The sequence below is a fragment of the Camelina sativa genome, chromosome 2 (genome assembly GCF_030686135.1).
Source record: "Camelina sativa cultivar CO46 ecotype springtype chromosome 2, ASM3068613v1".
Taxonomy (NCBI): domain Eukaryota; kingdom Viridiplantae; phylum Streptophyta; class Magnoliopsida; order Brassicales; family Brassicaceae; genus Camelina; species Camelina sativa.
In genome coordinates, this window is record NC_141881.1 from 28,497,478 (window position 1) to 28,522,272 (window position 24,795).

Here is a 24,795-nt window from a genome sequence, read left to right on the forward strand (position 1 = left end):
TTCCTTATCATCCACTCTCGATAATGTCCTTTTTAATTAATGGCATGTTGTAATATATAATTTAGGGGTGATCCATTATAATTGAGTCTCATTAGAAGAACTAAACGAGAAAATTCGCATGAAATTTTTTTGCAAATTTATTTTCACATGTCTTTGCAAACATTTCGAGGAGTAAACATTTTGATAATTTTTTTTTTTTTGACAATCGTTTTGATATTTTTTTCTTTTTCAACTGAAAATCTCATATGAATATTCGTAGTTTTTTTTTTTTTTTTGACTAGTGCTATATAAATTCTATGGTGGTTAAGAAAAGTATACGTTCATCGATCATTAATTTCAAAGTTTAAATGATTTACTGATCGATCCGATCAGTTAGTAACATCAGTTGAAGCATAAGTTGTCGGTTTTTACCATGTGTGGTGTTAGCAATTTTGGATATATATATATATATATCAAGTATATCAATTAGTAATGAATATAATGATTCATGATTTTTCTATAACAAAGACAGAACATTCAATCGGATGAACTCTGCCTAATTATATATGGAGAAATTAAACATCGCAATCAAATTTTGAATAAATTTATATATATATATATATATATATTCCAAATTAAAAATAGTATAATATTATTATATTGATAAGTATGGTAGAATCTCAAAGAAAAGGTTGAACCGTTGAAGTGTTGGCGTTGTTGTAGTTTAGTACAACCGAACATCTGACGACACTATGGTTAGGTGAATTACCAATATAACGTTGGCATGCCTCTTTCTTAATTACACTACCGATTTATTTAAGTAATTCTATTAATTAAGTAAATCTACCAATTATTTTATCATTTGGAAGTATATATGGTTTGTAATTATATTGCTACTTAGTACTTACGATAGATGAAAAAATATATATATATATATCACATGAATATTGATTTCATAAATGAAGAATTATTAACTTAAATTCTCCTCGGTACGAAATTTCAAATATAATTATTTTACTGGTGGTTGTTTTATTATAATGACTTAACAACAGTAGTTTTTAAGAAGTAAAAATGTGTTTTTTTTTGACAATAAATGTGTTATTATAATCATGATACCGCATAATTCACAACAAAATATACCCATAATTAATTATCTACGTGTATCACAATTTATCTTCTTTTTTTTTTCTTGCAATCTGAGCACAGTTTACCATCTTAATTAATACTAACAATATGCATTATATGAATTTGAATGGTTACGCAACAACAAGCATATGAGTACAAACTATATCAAAATCATGGTGCTGTATAAAAAGGAAAAAAGAAAGTCAAATATCATGGTCTTCTGTACTTAAGTGTTTAATTGATCAATCACCAAACTGATCACATATATTTTTTCATACCAAGAGAAAACTAAATTTAGACCATATCGGTTTTGTTTTTGTGATAGATGAAATACTTCCAAAAATGGTATGGTGGGATTATAAGGACCCCCCAATAACTAGAATGGACAACATGCTACCACCAGATTGTAAGTCAACATTCCCCCCCATACCTTTGTTTTTAATCTTTTTGTTTTTCTTTATTTAACATAGAAGTAACCTGGATTACATGCTACAGTTTAAACTTTATGTAAAAATATTACGTTATAAGAAGAAACCTAATAACTATGGTTTATAGTTTTAAATCTACGTTCACAAGTTCACAACCATAATATATAAAACATTTAATGTACCAAAAGATTTAGATATCGATTAAGTATAAAATTCTCTTAAAATATATTGATATTGTTTATATAATCACCATCATCATGACTACGTACCACATATAACTTGATTACTTGAATAACGAAGAGCCCGTCAATCATTGTTTAAATGTTATTTCGGATAGTGTTGTTTTATCAACCGATCCAGAGTATCGTGACATGTAATCTACCACCTAATCAATTATACAATTGAGTTTGTAATGATAAATGAAACCACAAATCGAAGTTTATACATGTCACTCTAGATCGTACTAAATAGTAAAATAAAAACACATATGAAGATGCAAAAATACAACCATTACCAAAAACAGAAACCGTTATTTTTGTTCATTGGTTGACGTTAAATATATTTCTTTGAGGTTATCAAAGATACATACACAGTATAGTGAATGTCAAAACAAGAAATGAAAAGAAAAAGATACACGTATAGTTAAAACCTAATGATTTATTTAATTAGTCTTTGTCAACACAACACCAGCATATGATTAACTCGAATGATTATAATTGTAAAAAAAAAACACGTGCAAGGGGGCTGGATTGTTTACTTCTGATCTGTAAAGCTTTGGTGGTCAAGAGATAAAACTATATACATATGGTTTATTGTATAAATTAAGCTTAATCTCAGAGTTTATCCAAACTTAAGTTGACTTAGAAATTAGAATCACACACACTATACGACGACGAGCAAGTCGTAGTTCAGTTGAGCTATGTATGAAAATGAAATAATTATCGAATTATAAGAGACAAACAAACAACAGTAGTTTATGAAAATAACACTTCATGGTTGGCACATATTTATATATTGTAACATAATTTCTAAAAATTTATAATAGATGATGAATATTATCCGATCGTATAGCGTATACTTCAAAGTACTAGGCCTTATAGAAGATGTCAATCCACTAGAAGCAGGACACTCACACACAGTTACAAGGCCTTTATCTTGCAACATGTACTTTAAGACCTTCTTGTACAAGTTGGTGGGCGCGGGCCGCTTGGCAGACTAGATCAAGGTTCTTGATATGGTTAAACCGTTAAACTGCACAAAAAGCCAAAACCAACATATAAAAGCATTCACCTCTTTGCTAGAAAAAAGGAAAAAGATATCTACAAACATTATTATAATTAATTTATTATTATGATTTTTTTTTCTTTTTGAAAATATCATTTACAAACATTATTATACTATTATAAATTAAAACAGCCTTCTTAGCTCAGTGGTAGAGCGCGTGGCTTTTAACCACGTGGTCGTGGGTTCGATACCCACAGACGGCGAATATTATATCGACTTTTTACTTTTTTTTTTCTTGAAAACGACACGTAGGCGGCAGGAGTAATCCAAAAAGCCAAATGGGCTTTGGAAATTAAATGCAGATAATGATATTGGATTTTGACTTTTCAGGTTTGCACAGCGTGACGTTTTTTATGTCCACTAAGCGTCTGCACAAGTAAAATTTTAACCATTTGTTTTTTGGTTTTTGTTTTTTCTAAAAACATTTGTTCATATTTTTTATTTTTTAATTTGTTCACATTTTGTTTTGCGTTCAAACAAAATAGAATTTTTTAAGAAAATTTACAAAGTATTGAATTAATTGTTCACACTGACAATAATAAAATAGTTGAGATTAACATAAAATCAAAAATACTCAAGAGTGTTTCTGTATTATCCAATTTAACCCCCATGGCTTTCACTAATTATGAACAAAAACGATACAATTATTTTACACACAGACTAACAAATTTGATACCTCAAAGTTTAATTAGTTTGTCTAAGTAGTAAACTCAAAAGTCAGAAACTTATCTGATACAGTATAAAATTATCCAAAAAATTAATTAAGCTTGTGACTCCATAATCAATTCTCTTTTTTCCAATAATTAAAACAATTAACATACACTTTTGCACGTTGCTCCTTACGTGCTCCCAACAAAACAACACAAAATAATATTTTTCAAATAAATCAAAGTAAAAAAAAAAACAAAAATCGTTATATAATTTATAATCGTAATCTCCCCGGCGGCAAGAGTTTTTCCATAAATCGTATTTTACGTTCAATTTTTTTTAAAACCATTCGTTTTCTTTATGGTAAACCTCTAATTCTCTCCTATCTCCCACCACCGTCAAATACTCGCCGGAAATAATGGGAGGAGATTTTCGTAATTTCTCCTCCCACGTTTCCATCATCTTCCTCCTCATCATCCTCTTCACCGTCAAATCCAATTCCACGTACACTCCAGCCGATAACTACCTCATTGACTGCGGCTCCTCCAGCGAAACAAAACTCTCCGACGGCCGTAACTTCAAATACGATCAACAGTCCGTAGCGTTTCTCCAAACAGAAGAAGACATCAAAACCTCCGTCGACTCAATCCCAATCACCTCTTCCAACACAACCTCCTCTCTTCCTTTATACCTAACCGCTCGTATCTTCTCCAGCAAGTCAACTTACTCTTTCTACATCTCACGACCTGGTCGTCACTGGATCCGTCTCCATTTCTACCCTCTCATTCATCCTCTCCACAACCTCACAGACTCTGTCTTCTCCGTCACCACCGACACCACCGTCCTCTTACACGACTTCTCAACCAGAGACACTTCTTCCGTCGTCTTCAAAGAGTATCTCATCTACGCAGCCGAGAAACTCTCTCTCTATTTCAAACCTCACAAAGGCTCAACGGCTTTTATAAACGCCGTTGAGATCGTCTCTGTTCCTGACGAGCTTGTCCCTGACTCTGCTTCCTCTGTTCCTCAAGCTCCTGATTTCAGAGGCTTAAGCAGCTTCTCTCTTCAAACCTCTCATCGTTTAAACATCGGCGGTGATTTGATATCTCCCAGGATTGATCCTCTTTCTCGTACTTGGATCTCTGATAAACCTTACAATACGTTCCCTCAAGGTTCGAGAAATGTCACCGTTGATCCTAGTACCATTACTTACCCTGACGGTGGAGCTACCGCGTTGATCGCTCCTCATCCGGTTTACGCTACGGCAGAGGAAATGGCCGATGCGCAAATCTCGCAACCTAACTTTAATCTCTCGTGGAGAATGAGTGTTGATTCGGGTCATGATTACTTCATTAGGTTACATTTTTGTGACATTGTAAGCAAATCGCTTAACGATCTTGTCTTCAACGTTTTCATTAATAAGCTCTCTGCTATTTCCGGACTCGATCTCTCCTCTTTAACCAACGCTTTAGGCACTGCTTATTACGCTGATTTCGTGCTGAATGCGTCTGCTATCACCAATGGCTCGATTCTGATTCAGGTTGGACCGAGTACGAATCTTCAGACGGGTAAACCGAATGCGATTCTTAACGGTTTAGAGATCATGAAGCTGAACAATGCAGCTGGGAGTTTAGATGGTCTTTTCGGTGTTGATGGGAAATACAAAGGACCTATGGGTGGCATGTCGTCTAAGAAGCTTGCGATTGCGGGTATTGGATTCGTTATGGCGCTAACTGCTTTGTTAGGTGTTGTTGTGTTGCTTGTTAGATGGCAGAGACGTCCTAAAGACTGGCAAAAACAGAATAGTTTCTCCTCGTGGTTGCTTCCTTTGCACGCAAGTCACTCGAGTTACATCTCGAGTAAAGGCGGGTCCACGACGTCGAGGCGGATGAGTATTTTCGGGTCTAAGAAGAGTAAGAGCAATGGATTCTCTAGCTTCTTCTCTAACCAGGGATTAGGACGGTACTTCCCCTTTACTGAATTGCAAATAGCAACGCAGAACTTTGATGAGAAATCAGTGATTGGAGTTGGAGGATTCGGAAAAGTGTATATAGGAGAAATCGACGGTGGGACACAAGTAGCTATCAAAAGAGGGAGTCAGGGTTCAGAGCAAGGAATCACAGAGTTTCAGACAGAGATTCAGATGCTGTCTAAACTTAGGCACAGACACTTAGTGTCTTTGATCGGATTCTGCGACGAGAACAAAGAGATGATTCTCGTCTATGAGTACATGTCAAACGGTCCTCTACGTGACCATCTATACGGCTCTAAAGAAAATGACCCTAACCCTATACCTACCTTGTCCTGGAAGCAACGTCTAGAGATCTGCATCGGATCAGCACGTGGGCTTCACTATCTCCACACAGGTGCGGCTCAAGGGATCATTCACCGTGATGTCAAGACCACTAACATTCTCTTGGACGAGAACTTAGTCGCTAAAGTTTCTGACTTTGGACTGTCAAAAGACGCCCCTATGGAACAAGGGCATGTGAGTACCGCTGTGAAAGGTAGTTTTGGGTATTTAGACCCCGAGTACTTCCGAAGACAGCAGCTCACTGATAAATCCGATGTGTACTCCTTTGGTGTGGTGTTATTCGAGGTACTATGCGCAAGGCCAGTGATAAACCCACAGTTACCTAGAGAACAAGTTAACTTAGCAGAGTATGCTATGAATTTGCATAGAAAAGGTATGCTGGATAAAATCATCGACCCGAAGATCGTGGGAACGATTAGTAAAGGATCGTTGAGGAAGTTCGTGGAGGCAGCAGAGAAATGTCTAGCTGAGTATGGTGTTGATAGGCCTGGAATGGGAGATGTGTTGTGGAATCTTGAATATGCTTTGCAGCTTCAAGAAGCGTCCGCTCAAGTTGATTTGTCGGATGATAAGACTACAATGAATATTGAAATGGATTACATCCCCGGCGAGGAAATGCAGACTCCGTCACGTCCATTGCCGTGACATGGTGGTTTCCGATGTGAAAATCTTGTTTGGTTATTTTTTTTTCTTCCTCATGTTTAGTTTTGGCTTTCACAAAGATGTAGGATGAACGAGAGCCTTATGGTTTGGTTTTTTACTTTCTTTTCCTAATTGCAGGTTCAGTTTATTTCTTTCCTTTACTTTAAAGGAAATGAGAGTTTTCTTACTTAATTTGTGATCTTTTTTTAAAAAAGACATTTGGTTGTCTTGTAGATTATGTTGTGTATACATTGATTTTTATCAATCTTCTTTAATCTTTGTTTGATGATAATGAATTTTCCGAGTACCTATTATATATATCAAGTCCATGCTTCTGCATTATAGATTCATAGAAAGCAAAGATATCACCTGGTACATTGCTGTTACATCGGATGTTCTAAACATGGCTAGAAGAAATCAATCAATGCCCCATATTCTTCTTCTTTTTGCTTCTGCGTTTCGGTTTCGGTTTCAGTTTTGGCTTTGTTTTGTTCATTCTAGCATGAATCTTCAAGTTAAGTAAGCGGCGGTCCACCATTGTATCCTCCACTTCTTTCTTCTTCATTGGTTTGAAAACCTCTGTAACAGATGGATCAAGCAAATCAATAGAGCAACTAAGCGTAACATCAAGTGACATTGCCTCTTCCCAAAGCTCTTTTCCTTTCTCAAAGTTTCCTCGTTTACATAGTTTTGTTATAAGCAGATCATAAACCGGACCATAACCACCTACAGAGCTTCTCTTCATCTTCTCAAACAATTGAAGCGCAAAATTTACCCGCTCGACCCCGCAGAGAACCCCGATAAGATCATAATAGAATTTGCGTTCAGGTCTCAGTCCTCTCTCAATCATCTCATCTACTATTTGGTTGCCTTTACCAAACCTTCCTGTCAAATACAAAACCCTCACAACAAAGCAGTAGCTCGCTGTATCAGGATCACATCCTGATCTCTTCATTTGCTCTAGAATCTGGCACGACTCTTTCACCCTCCTCGTCCTTCCTAAACAGGACAGCAATATATTGTAACTAATAGATGTAGGTTGGATTTTGTAAGACTTCATCTCCAACATAATGTTCAAAGCTTCAGGAACAAGCCCTGACGGGTTTCTGTCAACGTTTCTTTCGCATAGGCAAGTAAGCAACGAGTTGAAACAGAACAAATCAGGTGCAACCCCAGCTGATTTCATATCTTGTATAACTCTTCTTGCTTCCTTCACGTTTCTTTGTACAGACCAACCGAATAAAAGACTTCTGTACACAGACAATTCATTACCAGAGATCACATCCTTGTGATGATGCATAACTCCCAATGCTCTCTTCACATGTCCTCTTGAACAGAGCGCACTTATAATAGCTGTTACAGTGAAGCTATCTTGTGGACACGAAAACTTGTCCAAGATCTTGAAGATACCTATTGCATCTTCTTCTTTACCAATCTTAACCAGAGTTTCAGCAACAATGCTAAACGTTTGCTTGTCCATGGCCCGGTTGTGCTTCCTGATATCTGATAAGAGTATCTGAATAGCTGTATGATCTTTCTTCTCAGCCAACACTCTTAGGACATGGTTGAAGTCATTGTCGTGTAAACTAGAAGAACCTAGGGTTTTACACGACCAGGAGAAAAACCTTAATAGTCTTCTCGGTGAAGTCTCGTTCTTGCAAGACTCAATCACTTGGGTAATAAGGTTGGATGATGGAGATATGGAAACCTTGTTCAAATTTTCTTCAAGGTCATCAAGACCACCAATGGGGGAAGAAACGATCCTAATAACTTCCTGCAACTCCGTCGATGCACAGTCCGATCGATTTATTAAATGATGAGAGCAAAAATAACGTGTCAGCTTTGTAGTGTTTGTTAGCAACGTTATCCCGTTTGATCTGATTGTAGACCTCATCTTGTCTGAGGAATTTCATCAAACACTTGGTATGCATGTGCTTCTCGAACGTCGCTACAGAGAAAACATCGAAAGGGCTATGAAAGTTTCACCGGGGTTACATGTTCTCAGAGTAATCACAGCTCAGATGTGTAAATATTCTCGAAGGAACACGAAATTCAGATTCCACTGAAAAAGATTTGATTTTGCAGAGATATAGAGACGGCAAAACAATACAGTATATACATCTCTTACACAGCCCGCGTCTGAAAAGGGTATTTTGGTCTTTTACATTCCATCACTCTTGAAAGCTTCAAACGTATAAATTCAGAACCGGAATCGGACCGGATAAAACCGAGAATCGGGATACGATGGTTATAAGCCAAATTCTAAATGATATTACCCCGAAACATATTTTTTCTCTAAATGGAAAATCGAATTTCTGATGAAATAGTAAAGAAATTGCATATAATTGACGAATAATTTTGACATCAAAATAAAGTAATTTGGTCAATGGTCGATGGCAAAACGTAGTAATAAAAAGTTGAACCGGGACGAGACGTGTCTTGCGGCGAACAAACTTAAATATTTTATGCATCCGTTAGTCCACCTGTAGAAACAAGATTCGCTGCTGTATAGAAAGAACCAATCAGGAATACAAAGTTTAGCCTACTAAATTAAACTATACTTATGACAACAATTTTATTTGTCTCCCAACAACTGATGACGAGATTAAGTGATTAACATTATGATCTTATCTTTTCTTTGGTTCTTTCTCTGCGAATACGTTTGTGAGAAAACCAATATAGGACCATGGAACTTGCTGGCATCTTTGGTAAAACTCAGCTACAAGAGATTCAGAAGAAGAAACCTTGCGTTTTTGAGACTAATTTATTTTGTAAAGGCTCATCCTAGTTTGCCTCTGTTTTTAGTTTTTGAGTTCGTTCTCTTTTCAAATTAAAATTGTTTGCTTTGTAGTTTGTTTCTTTGTTGGTTTCACTTATGTTTCTAGGGATTTCTAATCATCTGACGGCTTTGTTTCTCCTTTTTAGGGATTAAACTCCGATAAAATCTTGTCTTCTGCCGGCTTAAATTTGTATTTCACAATGTATTCTACCTAGTTTGATTATCAATATCACCGGGTGACAAAAAAAAAAGAGAACCATGGAACTTGCATTACATGACATGATGTAAAGGAAAGGCCCTCGTGTTCATGTCTTCTTTTTCTTTTTCTTTTTTTGCAATGCAATTTGCACATATGTACATAATACATTATTACAAAGTTGAATTTCAAGACTTGAAAGATCTTAAACATTCAATTTCGTATATTCAATAATGATATCTAGCTGAATATTTTCAACCATTTTCAGATGTTAATGAAACACACAATACTAATTGATTGAACTCATCTATAACCACCAAGATAAGATAAGATAAGAGTGTTATAAGTTATAACTAGAAATCTAAAACGTGTTTCATATTCTTATCCAATGCTTTTTAGTTTTGGAAAGTGTCATACCTTTTAAGAGTGAGTATACGTGAATTGTGTGATGAGATGCTAATAGATAGCATCATGCGTTGTTTTTATCTTTCTTTTTTTGTATGTGCAACGAATTTAGATAACCAAAACGAAGCCTCAAAATCGAATACCTAAAAGTTTGGTTTCTGATGGGTTTTTTTCTGGTCAATATATCTTTTAATTGTGTGTCGATCTGTTGATTTTGATATACAGATGCATCTTTCTTATCTGTATCCAAAGTTCCAAACCACAATATCAAAAAAAATATCATAAGATATTTTTGTAAAAAGATGACGTGGCCTTTTCTCTATCTCTACCAAACTATCCACACCACTTTCTTTATGTAGCTGCACTTTTTAATGTCCACGCGCCTAAAAATATCTTAAAGTCCCCACCACCATTTTTATTTAAGACACTTTCGTGTGAATATCCTTTGATCTCCACCGTCCAAATCCATCCTCATTCAACGGTTTCTGATTTACCATCTCTAAATTTGGCTCTTTTTTCGCGTCTCATAATTTGACAATTGATTGACAAAAACAAAACAAAACAAATGAGTCTTCTCACTTCTCTTGTCGGAAACTATCCTTCTCTCTCTCTCATCTCACCGCCGGCGTTACGCCGGATCTCCGGTGAATTTTGTTGAGCTTCTTCTTTATCGATTCTTGATTCCTTTTTATTAGAGAAGATAACAAAATCAAGATTTCTCACTTTTTTTTGTTGTTGTTGTTGGGTTGTCTTTTCATCACTTTGTTCTTAGATTTAGCTTTTTTCTTCTTTTGTTGTTTTGGTTTCACATGGCTAAAAGATTAGATTGGGGGATAAAAAGAGTAATTTTTGTTTGGTTGTGACCTGTGAGATTAAAGTTTGCTTTGTAGGGATTTAAATTAGGCGGACTTTTGTAGGGACACTGTACCGGAAACCCTAGTTTCTGATTTGGCCATGGAAGTATCATAGCACTTACTCTGTCGGCTGTTTTTGTTCTTAGTTTTGTAATATCTTTTTTTTTTTTTTTGGGGTTAGGGGAAGATAGTTTTTGTTTTCTGTCATTAGATATTTTTGTGTGTGTGTGTGTGTGTGTGTGTGTGTGGGTTTAGTTGTAAATCTGATCATGGATTTGAACGGTGAGTGTAAGGGAGGAGATGGGTTCATTGATAGAAGCAGAGTCAGGATTTTGCTTTGTGACAATGATTCCAAGAGCTTGGGAGAGGTTTTTACTCTCCTTTCTCAGTGTTCTTACCAGGGTATGATTTTGTTACTAATTTTGCTTTTTTTCCTTATTTGTCTTGTCAAAGATCCTATTAGTTGTTTTTTATACTTTGTTATCTGTCATCATATTGTGTGATTACTACTGTAGTAGATTGGAGATCCATTAAGGGTTTCTTGTGATCTTTGAATGCATCTATATAGTGTCTGTTGCTTCTTCTTTGTACCTTTTGAATGATACATTGGATGAAATGGTTTTTATTTTCATTGGAATGCAGTGACTTCAGTGAAATCAGCAAGGCAGGTGATCGACGCACTTAATGCAGAGGGACCTGATATCGATATTATACTGGCAGAAATTGATCTCCCAATGGCCAAGGGTATGAAGATGCTGAGGTACATCACACGAGACAAAGATCTTAGGAGGATCCCTGTGATAAGTAAGCTGTGTTCTTTGCCCTTCTTCTTCGTTTTATCATCCAGTCCTGGAGTTCTAGGAATTTAGCTTTCTCTGCTTATATAACTGCATGATCATTAGCTTTATGCTAACTAATCTTATAATGTTTTCATTTTAAGTGATGTCGAGGCAAGACGAGGTCCCTGTCGTGGTAAAGTGCTTGAAGCTAGGTGCAGCTGACTACCTTGTGAAGCCTCTTCGGACCAACGAGCTTCTGAACTTGTGGACACACATGTGGAGAAGACGACGCATGGTTTGTTTTGCTTGTCTAAAGTTCTGTATATACGCCTTACTGTTTTTCGAGTATCCCTTGATAACGATTTCTGTCGTCTTGTGGAAATAAAGATCTTGATGCATGAAGTTAATGCGGTTGATCTCATATTTTTGTTTTGGCAGCTAGGACTTGCTGAGAAGAATATGTTGAGCTATGATTTTGATCTCGTGGGATCTGATCAAAGTGATCCAAACACAAATAGTACCAACCTGTTCTCTGACGACACAGATGATAGAAGTCACAGGTCCACCATCCCGCAGAGAGGAAATTTAAGTCATCAGGAAAATGAGGTGAGAAAGTATTTGACAGTTTAAAGCCCTCTGAAATGGAGAAGAACTGATTTTTTTTAGTTTGCGCTCATGCTTGTACTGGTAGTGGTCTGTTGCTATTGCTCCTGTTCAAGCTGGTGATGGTGGTCTTGGTGCTGATGGAACAGCCACTTCTTCTCTTGCTGTTACTGCTATAGAGCCTCCACTAAGTCATCATGTTGGGTCTCACCATGAGTCAATGAAAAGAAATAGTAATCCAGGTGATTATTTCTCTTTCATGTAACACTTTCTAATAGCTAGTCTCTAAGCATTTTTTTTTTTTTGGTGAATTCTAATATAGCTGGGGGGTTTTGCAGCACAATTTTCTTCAGTACCAAAGAAAAGTAGATTGAAGATTGGAGAGTCCTCTGCTTTCTTCACATACGTCAAATCTACTGTCCTTAGAACTAGCAGTCAGGATCCTCCTCATGTCAATGAAAATGGCTCACTTCATCTTCATCGAGGTTTGGCGGAGAAGTTTCAAGCGGTGGCTAGTGGAGGGATCAACAGCGCCAAACAAGCCCGCAAAAGTAAAGAGACCGAGAAAACACACTCTCAAGGAGAGAACTTACAGAATGTCACCAGCTATCCACATTCCCTTGAGCGGTCACGCACGCTTCCAGCATCAGTAGAGTTTAATAGTAGGAACTACCAAGAAGGAAATATGAATACTCCCCCAGTTTCTGCTATGAACAGAAGTAAGGATTCATCTCAAACTGATGGCTCAGGTTTCTCTGCACAAAATGCTTATCCTTACTATATGCATGGGGTCATGAACCAAGTTATGATGCAATCAGCAGCCATGATGCCTCAGTATGGTCATCAACTTCCTCATTGCCCACCTAATCATCCGAACGGAATGACGGGATATCCTTACTACCACCACCCACACCCAATGAACACATCATTACAGCACAGTCAGATGTCTTTACAGAATGGTCAGATGTCTATGGTTCATCATTCTTGGTCACCAGCAGGAAATCACTCTTCTAATGAGGTGAGGGTGAATAAACTTGACAGAAGAGAGGAAGCTCTACTTAAATTTAGAAGAAAAAGGAACCAAAGGTGTTTTGATAAAAAGATTAGGTATGTGAATAGGAAACGCCTTGCTGAGAGGAGACCGCGAGTTAAGGGTCAGTTTGTTAGGAAGATGAACGGCGTGAATGTTGATTTAAATGGGCAGCCTGACTCTGCTGACTATGATGACGAGGAAGAGGAGGAAGAAGAAGAAGAAGAGGAGAACCGGGATTCATCTCCTCAGGATGATGCTCTGGGAACTTAAAAGAAACATTAAAAGAACTGACAACCATGTTGTGTTATACCGATTTGCTTGCATCTTATCAAACAACACATGATGATCGACTAACACAGAAAGGGTTCTGCTGCTACAGCCAAAAGAACATCGTATTTCAAGTCCTCTCGAAGGAAATGTTGGCTCTTGCGGTTCAACTTTGTCAGAGCATTGAAAAGCATTCTGTGGGTGTAGATTAGTTCGTTGATAAACATATAATGTGTTTTTATCATGTTCACTGGTATATTGTGTATTAACCTTTCTTCTCCTTCTAGCATCATCATTTACTTGAATCTTGTCTTTCCATTGTTACTTCCACATGTTTTAATATATTTCATTACCCATCGAAAAAGAGACATGTGTTCCATAACTGAAAAGCTTCTATCATTACTCGGATGGTCACAGAGATTGCAAATGCAATTCTGTTACAGACAAGAAACCATGTGCATATGACAAATCTAAATCTGGATAGCAAGTAATTTGGAACTAAGAACATAATTAGCTATCTACTGAACAGCAGTTCTGTGTTTGTCTTTCATGAGTACATAAATTAATCCCTAGAGTCCACTAAACTCTGATTTCTTAACTTACTCTCTGTGGTGCTATTGAGTAATGTAATGTTTACTGATATATAACTAGCTTTCTGGCAACTAAACGGATTCCAGCTCTCTGCTGATAATCGTATGGCTCCAGAGAGAAGAAAGCGTCGAGAACAGTTCCACGATTCAACAAAGACTCAAGCTCCTCAGCCTTAGGGTTGCAAGAAATGAGTTTCTGAATAACAGTAGCTCCAGAGAACTCTTTCTGGTGTATCTCAGCTGCATACCGGTCTATATCTCCATTAAACTCTGTGGGTATACTGCACAAACAAAGAAGCAATCAGGAAATGCTAAGCAAACATGGTTTCTAAATGAAACCAGTAAAAGGAGATATAGGCGAACTTACTGTATCCTTGCGGTAGGACAGTTCAGAAATTCTTTCATTGGCATGACCGCCGGGTTCCACTCAGAACCACTGCCTGAATCAACAGATATTGTTTGTGCAGCACTGTCGCATTCTTGCAGTACACTGCAGAGACTGGGATACAAATCAACTAAAAAGTTCAGCCTCCGTCTCCCAGCTTTGTCCTGAAATTTCCCATTAATTCCAAACCGTACTTTCAGACGAGGACAATGGAGCTGAAGGGGTTTGTCCCCAAGGAAGAGCTGTAGCTTCATTGTTTGGCTCCCATCATATAATGGGACATGAGTTGCTCTGATACTTGAAAGAGATATTTTATCTAGCTCAAAGAATCCTTCCTGGTCACTGGTACCCTCAGACTCTGAGGCAACAGCCTCAGACTGCTGATTGTTTTCTTCTATGGGAACATCTGATTGAAGAACCTCTGGCGCTATTTCGTTTTTCAAAGTGCTCATATCAAACGGATCCGTTTGAGCTTCTGGGGATGAAACAAATGATAAAATAGGTATAGTTGTACTGTTTTCTCCTGTCTGCTGATCAGTGTGAGATTGCAGAGGAGATGTTTTGATATTCCTACGCCTTCTTGAACTTGTTTCTGGAGTAGTAGTAACCGAGTTCTCTATAAGTTCATCTGGAAGGCTTGATTCCTGTTGGAACATAGCATACATTAAATTCAAATATATTCTAAAAATCCAGAAACAAAGCGACTGGGACACAACACAAGATATTCAATCTCGAGAAGATAAAAGAGAGCATACCAAGAACAAAACAGTAGCACAATACTTGAGAACCTCCAAATTCATCCTGACATCGTCCAGACTCCTGAGAGATTATAGAAACTTGCAAAGCATTAGAACTAAACCCGCCTACGAAAACACCGTAATGCAAAAAGCTCGCATATACAACCTACCTATGCGTCTGGTTGCCAAGTCCAAAGTATTTAGCCAAAGTCGCCATCTGTTCAAACAATGCAGGGAAACAGAATAAGCCCCAACAAAACTGTCAAATTCGAATTCAAGAGCTAATCTCCATCAAGCAAATAAAAAATACACAGATCAAATCATGTCTATTAAAACAAAAGGCAAAAAAATCTCCAGAGAACATGTCTCTCTCTCTAGGATCATTGTTTACCTTCATATCACCAGCTCTCCTCCCAAACCTTTGAGTAAGCAAAGCCAACGAGTCAATGGTGCCTTTTGGCACAGGTGGATCTCGTCCAATCTCAGCAAATGCTTCTCTTATCCTTGGACAATCGAACTTCAATATATTGTGACCAGCCCATATCCTTCCTACAAGATAAACCAAAACCCCAAAACATCAACACACCTAAGCAAAAAAAACTCAAGAAAGTTCACAACTTTGAGCTCAAACTATGACATTTTCATCTCCATTTGCACCTAGACACACAAAATTCTTCAAAAAGAACATAAATTTCGTCTCTAGTTCCAATTCAGCTATACCATACCATGGAGAATATCGTAAACGGTGTCAGCTATATCTGCAAAACTAGGAGCTGACTCAACGTCTTCACGTTTGATGCCATTGCACTTAACCGAACGAGGGGTAATGAAGTCGAGATTAGCAGGTCGAACCAGGATCGAGTAGTTTCGAAGCTCAACTAGCTTCTTGGGACAAACCAAGATCGATCCAAACTCCAGAATCGCGTACGGCTGACCAGGTCGGAAAGGAATTGTCGTCTCGAGGTCGAAGAAAGCAATCTCTGAACGATCCTCAGATGGAGTTAGACCAACCATTGTTAAAAGAGACGGATTGAATTGAGCGTAAAATGTGAAAGTATCGAACTTTTATCGAAACTGAGGTCGGCGAGAGAAGATTACTTGGTAAGGTGGGTTTTGTTTTATACTTCCTTTGCCCAATTTGCTAGGAAAAGGCCAAAGCTTTACCTGTAAAGATTCGTTTTTTATGTTTCTTCTTCAAGTCAAGGTTTTGTTTGTTAGTTCATCTCCCCTTTGACTCATTGACCGTGTTAGATCAGATTAAACCAAAACTAACCGGAATAAACCGATGATAGTATTGTACCGATCTTCTACCACGAAGGTGTAGTTTTCTCAGTTTGACTCAGTACCATTCTCTTCTCCAGATGTTGAAGCTTTTGCTTCTTCAACATAGAACTACTTCAGCTTACATCTACAAGTTTCAATCTTTCACCTTCAGATTGTTATCTCAGTCTCCTTCTCTGTCAAATTCAACATCTTTGTTGGCTTCTTTGTCGTCTTCTTCTTCTTCGAGTCTAGCCGAAGCAATTCTGAAATGCAGAACCACGGAAGAAGCGCTGAAGCTGTTCAAAGCGTCTTCGAGACACGAGATCTCGAAGGAAAAGGATCTTCGAAATATTTCGGAAGTAATTCACGTTTTGACGGGAGCTCAGAAGTATATGCTCGCCAGGTGTTTGATAAAAAGCCTCATAGAAAGTCTCAGGCGCCACAGTGAGCCGACTGATATTTCTTATAGAGTTTTCAATGCTCTTGAGGATATTCAGGTTGAAAAATTTAGTCTTGGGGTGTTTAGTTTATTGATTATGGAGCTTCTAGAGATGGGTTTGTTTGAAGAAGCTCTTTGGGTGAGTCGAGAGATGAGATGTTCACCGGATTCGAAAGCTTGTCTAGCGATTTTGAATGGATTGGTTAGAAAGAAAAGGTTTGATTCAGTCTGGGTTGATTACCAAGTTATGATCTCTCGTGGTTTGGTCCCTGATGTTCACATTTACTCTGTTTTGTTTCAATGCTGTTTCAAACAAGGCTTATCTTCCAAGAAAGAGAGACTCCTTGATGAGATGACTTCGTTAGGGATCAAGCCGAATGTTTATATCTATACCATATATATCCGTGATCTGTGTAGAGAAAATAAGATGGAGGAAGCAGAGAAAATGTTCAGCTTGATGAAGAAACATGGCGTTTTCCCAAACTTGTATACTTACAGTGCAATGATTGATGGTTACTGCAAGATACGTAACCTGAGACAAGCTTACACATTGTATAAGGAGATCAAGGTTGCTGAACTATTGCCAAATGTGGTTGTTTTTGGCACATTGGTCGATGGGTTTTGCAAAGCGCGTGAATTGGTTGCTGCGAGGAGCCTTTGGGTGCATATGGTGAAGTTTGGGGTTGATCCTAATTTATATGTTTATAACTGTTTGATTCATGGACAGTGCACATCAGGAGATATGTTGGAAGCAATGGGATTGTTTTCCGAGATGGAAAGTTTAAATCTTGTGCCTGATGTATTCACTTATACTATACTTATCAACGGGCTTTGTAGTGAAGATCGGCTAGCAGAAGCAAATCAGTTATTTCAGAGGATGAAGACTGAGAGAATTTCCCCAACCTCTGTGACTTACAATTCACTGATTCATGGGTTTTGTAAAGAATACAATATGGAGAAAGCTTTGGATTTGTGCTCAGAGATGACAGCAAGTGGCATAGAACCCAACATCCTTACCTTTTCTATTTTGATCGACGGTTACTGCAAAGTGAGAAACATAAAAGCTGCAATGGGGTTGTACTCGGAGATGACCATCAAAGGTATAATTCCTGATGTTGTGACCTACACAGCTTTGATCGATGCACACTTCAAGGAGGCCAAGATGAAAGAAGCACTCAAGCTGTACAGTGACATGCTAGAGGCTGGAATCCACCCCAATGATCACACGCTCGCTTGCTTAGTAGATGGATTTTGGAAAGAAGGGCGAATGTCTGATGCCATTGATTTTTATCTGGAAAACAATCAAGCTGCGACCGGTAAATCCCTTGTTCAGAGGAGCTGCTGGAATCATGTGGGTTTTACATGCTTGATCCAAGGGTTGTGTCAGAACGGCTACATTCTTCGAGCTAGCAGGTGCTTCTCAGACATGAGATCTGGTGGGATAACCCCGGACATATGGAGTTACCTTTCTATGTTAAAGGGTCATCTCCAAGAAAAACGTATTACCGATGCAATGATGTTGCACTGTGACATGATCAAAACTGGGACATTGCCTAACCTTTTGGTGAATCAATTGCTAGCCAGGTTTTACGAAGAGAATGGATATCTAAGATCAGCTTGTTTCCTGACCAAGTCAAGCCGTTTGGGAGCTATCAGCTAATTAGCAGTAATTCCTGCAAGTCAATCTTACGAGCTTCATGATTTTTTGGTTCAATCTCAGGCTCTTGGTTGTATATAAGGATAAGGCTTTTTTACACAAGATCGAGCAAAGTGATTGTCACTGAATCTTAGGGCGAGTCTAGCAAGACAAATGAAAATGCTTTATTTTCCAAAGTCAAAAACACATATGTAACAGCATATTTCTTATTACAATTTGCAAAATGTATGAAAATCTGCATATCCGCAATTTACAAGACAATGGTACAAAATAGTATAGAGGAGCCTACATTGGACATATTGAGTTGATTCTTATGGATTTTATGGTGACTTGAGACAATGACAACAACTGGGTGATCGTCTTTGACCTTAACTGTTCCTGAAATAAAAGTCATTGCAACTCAGGTCAAACCATAGAGAAAACCCGGGAACAAATTTTCTCACCAGGAAATGGAAGAAACAGCAAACAGACAAGGTTCAAATTTGCGAATTTTCGTTTTCAAGATTCAAGTTTTTGTACTGCGAGCAAAATAGTAAGATACAAACATGGACTATACGGATACGGGGAGATCATTAACCTAAGTTTAATAAAGTCTTTTTCTCGCTTGTTTGTTTCTTCGCATTACACAGCTACAGCTTCTGGCCTCTTGCTTGCCTTAATTCCCTTTATAGCTGCAGATTATTCAAACAAACAAACATAACCAATGTTAGAACATCTTCCTACTGGCTAAAGTGAGAAAGTATACATCGGTTTCATCTCTATACCTTCTGCGTAGTCCTTAGCTCCAAATACAGCTGATCCAGCTACTAGAGCATTTGCTCCAGCCTCAATAACCTATTACAGCCCACAAAAGATTCATAATTCTACAGAACTCTAGGGCACACAAATGTCTACAGCAGGAAAATGTGAGTTAAAGATGAAACTGGGAAGAGTATTCGAGCTTTACCTTGTAAGCATTCTTCGGAGTGACACCACCATCAACTTCAATCCATGGGTTTACTCCCTAAAACAACAAGACAATGTTTTAAGAAGAGAAGAGGCTTTCACTAGGAGAGAAGTTATTTGACTGATACCTTCTCTGCACACATTTTTCTCAAGTCCGAGATTTTCTTTACTTGGCTTTCAATAAAGCTCTGTCCACCAAACCCGGGGTTGACCGACATTATCAAGACCAGATCCACCACTGATTTCAGAAACAAGTAATACTCCAATGAGAATAACCTTATCGTCTCTTTCCAAAGCAAGTGCTATTAGGATACAAAAACTCACCATCCAAGACATACTCTATTGCACTCAATGGGGTTCCAGGGTTTAGGACAACTCCAGCTTTAGCCCCTAGGCTTTTGATCTAAACACCATTGTAGCAGCAGATGGTATAACTATGTTAAGAATACTCCATCAAATGAAACTGTTATAAAGCAGAAGCATGAAAATGTTAGTACTTGATTGACGGTACGATGCAAATGGATGGTCGATTGCTGTTCACAATGCACACTGACTATATCGGCACCGGCTTTGATGAAATCCGGTACTCTCTGTTCAGGCTCCACAATCATCTGGTTTCAAAGAATGTTTAATCAGAAATGTGGCCAAGAAACCATATACTGACAAATAAGAAAAGGAACAAGTCTTTACAAGATGAACATCCAACGGGAGATCTGTGACAGGACGCAAAGCATCAACCACGAGAGGTCCAATTGTAATGTTGGGAACAAAACGACCGTCCATCACATCAACATGAATCCAATCACAGCCTGCCAACTCCACTGCTTTCACCTGGAAGAAGCCAGAGAGAGCAAAAGTAAGAGTGAAATGGAGACAGAGAGAAACAGGAAGTCACTGAAACAACAAATCTAAAAGGAGAGGAAGAAAAACCTGCTCGCCTAATTTGGCGAAGTTAGCCGAGAGAATTGAGGGAGAAACAATGATATCACTTTTGGAAAACTTATCAACCCGAGCTGAAGCCTTGACAATTCCATGAGTTCTCCTTCTGCAAAAAGTTTTTTACATACCAAAGTTAGCGTCAATTGAAGATAACAGTTAATGCAGAGTAGCTCTCTCGAGATCAAACAGGACATATCCACAAACACAAGAAAGACATAATGATACAAATCAAACAATCTTCAATTACCACATAAATTAAGAAAAATTTCAAATCAACGATACTAAACAAACCAATCTCTGACTCTGAGCAATCGTAGTAACAACAACAACAAAACTGTATTACGTGTCACACACACCGATCAAAAATTCAAGATTTCGATTCCAATCATGAAAATCAAAGCCTCAAAGGAATGAACTTTCGATTCTAGGGATAGCTGAATAGATACCTGGAGAAAGAAAAGGAAGTGGGTTGGTAAAGAAGGGACCTTTGAGGCCTAAGACCAAACCCATTGACCTGAGTTGATGAACAACACAAGGAAGCGGCTGAGCTCGACATATCCAAAAAAAAAATCAGAGATTTCAAGTTTCTTCTCTCACTTAGAATCCTGAAAAGAGTTTGGTGGTGGGTTAATAGGGTAATGAGAATGGATTCAAAAACCCCCAAATCTTCTTCCTTCGTCGTCTCCTCTACAACCAAATTATCTCTCCCTCTCAAACCCAACAAACAAACAAAAAAAACGAAAACTTTATTTCCCAGGAAAAAGAAAAAAAGAGAGAGAATATCTGAGAATCCGCCACGTGTGATTGAGGTCTCGTGGGTAACGTCTTCCTTACCCTCTTCGGATGATCCAATGATGATGCAGCTTATCTCAAACGGTTGGCTCTGTATCCATTGGGGGCCTGACTTGTAATATTTGTGGGAATGGTCTTTTTTTTTGCAAAATCTAATTATTCTAGATATTTTTAAAAAAAAATGATGTCAAAAAAGAAAATATATTTTTAAAAACGTAAATAAATCAGAGAATAATAGTTTTACTACAAACCAAACTTTTTTTTAATAGTAAAAATGGTGTTTTAGGTCATTTCTATAATTTTGAAAAAGAAAAAAAAAAAAACTAATAAGAATTATGACTTTTTAAACAATTGACCAGGAATTTTAAATAACATGAATGAAATTCAATTGTTTAAAATCATATAGTTTTGTCAACAATATACACAAATCTGAAAAACTGAACCAAATTTAATAGTTTTGGTAGTTGTGATGATATTACATTCTAGGACCATTATATATTTATTTGATCCAAGAAGGCCAATGATCTTTGTTTGCTCTCTTTATATGTCTTCTCATAGAAGCATGTTTCATGACGACGACGACTAACGAGATTGATTTTTTTAAGTAAATAAGAAGAGTGGAAACGAAGCAATAACACAAATGATCATAAAGATAAAATTCATTTTTATTCAATACTTTATTTGAACTTCATTGCATTTTTTATTAAGGAACTAGACTAGAATATAAGATGAAAGAAGATGGCTCATGCTTGATTGTTGTAGTCATCGTCACTCACTTCTTGCTCTGTCCACTACCATGCAGATTACTAAAGTAACCTTGAGGGTTACTCTCAAATGCACCTCTTGAGATGTATGCACCTCCCTTTGAACCTGGTGCTACCATGATGTTACCTCCTCCTCCACTGTTTCCATTACCGCCACCGCTCTTTCCTCCACCATCACCACCACTCTTTCCTGCACCGCTGCTACTGCCTTTTGCATTCATTTCTTTCAGTTCAGATGTGATTTTGATCAAGAATTTGGAGGTTTGAGAGTGTGTTAAAAATGAAGATTGAGAAATGACTATATATAGAGAGAGAAAGATCCCGACTCAAAACGTTGGTCAAAAAGTGATGCTTCCCAAGATTATATCGTAATCTCTGCATTATACTTAAACTGAGTCAAATTACCTCGTAAAGTGACTAGTTTAGTTGTACAATCTTATATTTACGAAGTGATTTGATTAAACACCATTTTTTAAAGGGCTGAATGAATCCAACGGTTATCCACATTCGTTACAATCCTATTTTTAGGCTTTTAAGTAAAGCCCATTAGCATTAGGCCTAATTATGTTTGTGCAGATGGTCCTAATTTTTGTGTGTGTGTAATCTACAAGACTACAATATAAGTCGGTTTACTGAAGCATCCTTTTTTTTTGTTTAGTAGCAAACGGTCGCAGTTAAAATCTTTTTTTCATACGTTAGCACTTTTGAGTTTTGGTTAGATGATACATAAACTGTATTCGTTCGATTGTTAAATAAAGTGTGTTTGTGACAAAAGAAAAAAAAAATTGACAACTTGTAAAATCAAGGGTTAGTATCAATAATATCATCTTACTTTAACTAGATTAAAAAGTTCCACCACAGTACCACACGCCGCAGAAAGAGACATAAATAGCAAAAAACGTGCTTAATTTTGTTTTGAAAAGCTAAATATGAGTAAATATAATTAATATATATATTTAATTTGAATTTATCAAAATAAAGTTGTGAATAAAATAGAATAACTAACCACTCGTGAACGATGGTGAAATATATGATTAAGGTAGTGATTGGAAGCATTGAAAAAACAGTTTTCATTTTCTTTTTTTACAAAACTGCATTTTGACACCAATCAAAAATTTTTGTCAAATTTGTGTTTTTAAAAACAAAATTTAAAAAAGATCGCGAATTTATCCGTTGGATAATACACTGAACCGCTTTTCCAAAGAAGTACAGGTATTTTATGCAGCGGTTTTGTGAAAAACGCAAGTAATACAATTATTAAAATAATCAAAGTATATATATATATTCTTATATTACTTTTTAAAAATATACTAATACAAGACTAAATGGAAAGAAAGACTCTTCTATCTTCTCTCTAGTCTCCTCCACCCCTCCTCTCTCATTTACATATGTTATATGTATATAATCATTTTTAAACACTATGAGATGACATTTGATTTAAAATGTATTTGTTAGATGATCTAATACAAAAATACATTTATTAAATAAATTAATAGATTCTAAATTATAATGATTAATGTAAATGTTATAGATTCAGTTTCTTAAATGATTTAATGGATTTCAAATTATAAAGATTGATTTAAATGATCAATTGATCAAATAACATGTATGAAATTCAATTGTCCAAAATCATAGTATATTTTGTCAACAATATACACAAATCTGAAACTGAACCAGATTTAATAGTTTTGGTAGTTGTGATGATATTACATTCTAGGACCATATTATATTTGATCCATGATCTTTGTTTGCTCTCTTTATATATCTTCCCATAGACGACGCATGTTTCATGACGACGACTAACGAGATTGATTTTAAGAAAATAAGAAGAGTGGAAACGAAGCAATAACACAAATGATCATAAAGATAAAATTCATTTATTCATCAATACTTATTTGAACTTCATTGCATTTTTATTTAAGGAACTAGAGAATTAGATGAAAAGAAGATGGCTCATGATTGTAATCGGAAGTCATCAGTCACTTCTTGCTCTGTCCACTACCATGCAGATTACTAAAGTAACCTTGAGGATTACTTTCAAATCCACCTCTTGAGATGTATGCACCTCCCTTAGTGCCTGGTGCTACCATGTTACCTCCTCCTCCTCCTCCAACGTTTCCACTACCTCCACCGCTCTTTCCTCCATCTCCACCACTCTTTCCTGCACCGTTGCTGCTGCCTTTTCCACTCATTTCTTTCGAATGTTATTTTGTTCAAGAATTTGGAGGTTTGTGAGTGTGATAAAAAAATAGATTGAGAAATGGCTAATTTATAGAGAGCGAAAAGAGCCGACTCAAAACGTTGGTCAATAAGTGATGCTTCCCAAGATTTTATCATAATCTCTGCATTACTTGAACTGATTCAAATTACCTCGTAAATGTGACTAATTAAGCTACCATTTATTAACCTGCTGAATGAATCCAACGTCTCTCCACATTCGTTACAATTCTATTTTAGCCTTTTAAGTTAAGCCCAATAGCATTAGGCCTAATTATGTTTGTGCAGTTTATTAAATTTGAGTTTTACCGTGGACTTCCAACTCAAAACCAATTGGCAATGAGTGGAGAGGCCCTAACTTTTTTTTTTAACCATTGGGCCACAACTGGCCGGCATATTAGCCAAATTTCTACATTCGTAGGAACCGGGACTCGATCCCGGGTGTGATGGTGTATTCTACAATTGGCCCTAACCTCTTGCCACTGCACTAAGGTCACTTCACTCAAATCCCTTTACATCTATCAGATGTACCTCGAGATGATGGCTCTTCTAGCCATTAATCTCGACAGAATCCATTGGAGAGGCTCTAACCCTTTATATATAACACCTCACCTTAAGCTCAAGCATGACCATCTGAAGCGTGAGCATAGGTGAGAACAACATCCACAGGGTGGCCCAACAATCAACCTACTCTGATACTATATTAAATTTGGGCTTTACTGTGGGCTTCC

General features: G+C 37.2%; 7 protein-coding genes, 1 non-coding gene and 1 pseudogene across 11 annotated transcripts; 4 read left to right on the forward strand and 5 right to left on the reverse strand.

Annotated features, from left to right (window-relative positions):
* Positions 1-2,947: 2,947 nt before the first annotated feature.
* On the forward strand, positions 2,948-3,019 carry TRNAK-UUU (transfer RNA lysine (anticodon UUU)). Its single transcript has one exon. It is a non-coding gene; the product is annotated as a tRNA-Lys (tRNA).
* A 747-nt stretch (positions 3,020-3,766) lies between these two features.
* Positions 3,767-6,738, forward strand: LOC104738744 (putative receptor-like protein kinase At5g61350). Its single transcript, XM_010458948.3, has one exon. It carries the CDS (start codon positions 3,883-3,885, stop codon positions 6,421-6,423), a length of 2,541 nt encoding a protein of 846 aa, XP_010457250.1. The 5' UTR covers positions 3,767-3,882; the 3' UTR covers positions 6,424-6,738.
* On the reverse strand, positions 6,698-9,522 carry LOC104738754 (pentatricopeptide repeat-containing protein At5g61370, mitochondrial pseudogene; annotated as a pseudogene). Its single transcript, XR_015571370.1, has one exon. The product of XR_015571370.1 is annotated as a pentatricopeptide repeat-containing protein At5g61370, mitochondrial pseudogene (transcript).
* Positions 9,523-9,817: 295 nt separating this feature from the next.
* On the forward strand, positions 9,818-13,700 carry LOC104738763 (two-component response regulator-like APRR1). 2 transcript variants are annotated; one of them, XM_010458968.3, is made up of 6 exons: positions 9,818-11,056; positions 11,297-11,458; positions 11,595-11,728; positions 11,872-12,039; positions 12,125-12,278; positions 12,375-13,700. In XM_010458968.3, the coding sequence occupies exons 1-6, from the start codon at positions 10,924-10,926 to the stop codon at positions 13,337-13,339; spliced, it is 1,716 nt and encodes a 571-aa protein (XP_010457270.2). In that variant the 5' UTR covers positions 9,818-10,923; the 3' UTR covers positions 13,340-13,700. The 2 variants fall into 2 exon arrangements, with proteins under 2 accessions (XP_010457270.2, XP_087328819.1); XM_087472693.1 differs by having other exon boundaries at positions 10,237-11,056; positions 11,595-11,748.
* A 15-nt stretch (positions 13,701-13,715) lies between these two features.
* On the reverse strand, positions 13,716-16,249 carry LOC104738778 (protein NEN2). Its single transcript, XM_010458986.3, has 6 exons — positions 15,774-16,249; positions 15,440-15,597; positions 15,219-15,265; positions 15,067-15,130; positions 14,294-14,955; positions 13,716-14,207 (listed from the first exon to the last, which is right to left on the reverse strand). The coding sequence occupies exons 1-6, from the start codon at positions 16,060-16,062 to the stop codon at positions 13,970-13,972; spliced, it is 1,458 nt and encodes a 485-aa protein (XP_010457288.1). The 5' UTR covers positions 16,063-16,249; the 3' UTR covers positions 13,716-13,969.
* On the forward strand, positions 16,204-18,663 carry LOC104738796 (uncharacterized). Its single transcript, XM_010459010.3, has one exon. It carries the CDS (start codon positions 16,410-16,412, stop codon positions 18,408-18,410), a length of 2,001 nt encoding a protein of 666 aa, XP_010457312.1. The 5' UTR covers positions 16,204-16,409; the 3' UTR covers positions 18,411-18,663.
* Positions 18,554-21,551, reverse strand: LOC104738789 (ribulose-5-phosphate-3-epimerase, chloroplastic). 2 transcript variants are annotated; one of them, XM_019237777.2, is made up of 10 exons: positions 20,738-21,551; positions 20,283-20,397; positions 20,043-20,183; positions 19,850-19,963; positions 19,677-19,755; positions 19,481-19,590; positions 19,354-19,410; positions 19,172-19,241; positions 18,985-19,078; positions 18,554-18,779 (listed from the first exon to the last, which is right to left on the reverse strand). In XM_019237777.2, the coding sequence occupies exons 1-9, from the start codon at positions 20,845-20,847 to the stop codon at positions 19,029-19,031; spliced, it is 846 nt and encodes a 281-aa protein (XP_019093322.1). In that variant the 5' UTR covers positions 20,848-21,551; the 3' UTR covers positions 18,554-18,779; positions 18,985-19,028. The 2 variants fall into 2 exon arrangements, with proteins under 2 accessions (XP_019093322.1, XP_010457301.1); XM_010458999.3 differs by having other exon boundaries at positions 18,554-18,785.
* A 173-nt stretch (positions 21,552-21,724) lies between these two features.
* LOC109127544 (uncharacterized) lies at positions 21,725-22,165 on the reverse strand. Its single transcript, XM_019232487.2, has one exon. The coding sequence runs from the start codon at positions 22,066-22,068 to the stop codon at positions 21,856-21,858; it is 213 nt and encodes a 70-aa protein (XP_019088032.2). The 5' UTR covers positions 22,069-22,165; the 3' UTR covers positions 21,725-21,855.
* A 1,537-nt stretch (positions 22,166-23,702) lies between these two features.
* LOC109127546 (uncharacterized) lies at positions 23,703-24,073 on the reverse strand. The gene has a single exon (XM_019232490.2). It carries the CDS (start codon positions 24,037-24,039, stop codon positions 23,827-23,829), a length of 213 nt encoding a protein of 70 aa, XP_019088035.2. The 5' UTR covers positions 24,040-24,073; the 3' UTR covers positions 23,703-23,826.
* Positions 24,074-24,795: the final 722 nt, after the last annotated feature.